The following is a 291-nucleotide window of genomic DNA, read 5'->3' on the forward strand; positions in this document are numbered from 1 at the left end:
CATGTTTTAAAACTTTTTTATCCATGTTCAGTATATTAAACTTTTCATTTTATGTAAATTCATAACATTGTTATTCTATAGTATACTTGAATAATACTTGCGTACTTATTGTACAGAGTTTAAAGAATATCAATATGTGCTTGTTATATATTTTCATTGTAACTACACCATGAATATGTGTTTTTCACATTTAAAAAAGCTTAGAGAAACTAATTTAAAGAGTATTGTAGGTTTGTATTAAGAAAGAAAAGTAATTCATTTTTTAAAAAATGAAAAAATTTTATTATTTTT

General features: G+C 20.6%; 1 protein-coding gene across 1 annotated transcript in view; it reads left to right on the top strand.

The window, feature by feature from the left end:
* The first annotated feature begins 169 nt into the window (after window positions 1–169).
* The window catches only part of LOC108571072 (ubiquinol-cytochrome-c reductase complex assembly factor 1), a 1,850-nt gene continuing 1,728 nt past the window's right edge, over window positions 170–291 (top strand). Inside the window, exon 1 of the mRNA XM_017933042.1 lies at window positions 170–226. Coding sequence (XP_017788531.1) covers window positions 170–226 — 57 coding nt within the window. The remainder of the gene's footprint in view (window positions 227–291) is intronic.

The sequence above is a fragment of the Habropoda laboriosa genome, unplaced genomic scaffold (genome assembly GCF_001263275.1).
Source record: "Habropoda laboriosa isolate 0110345459 unplaced genomic scaffold, ASM126327v1 scaffold106, whole genome shotgun sequence".
In the NCBI taxonomy this organism is placed as follows: domain Eukaryota; kingdom Metazoa; phylum Arthropoda; class Insecta; order Hymenoptera; family Apidae; genus Habropoda; species Habropoda laboriosa.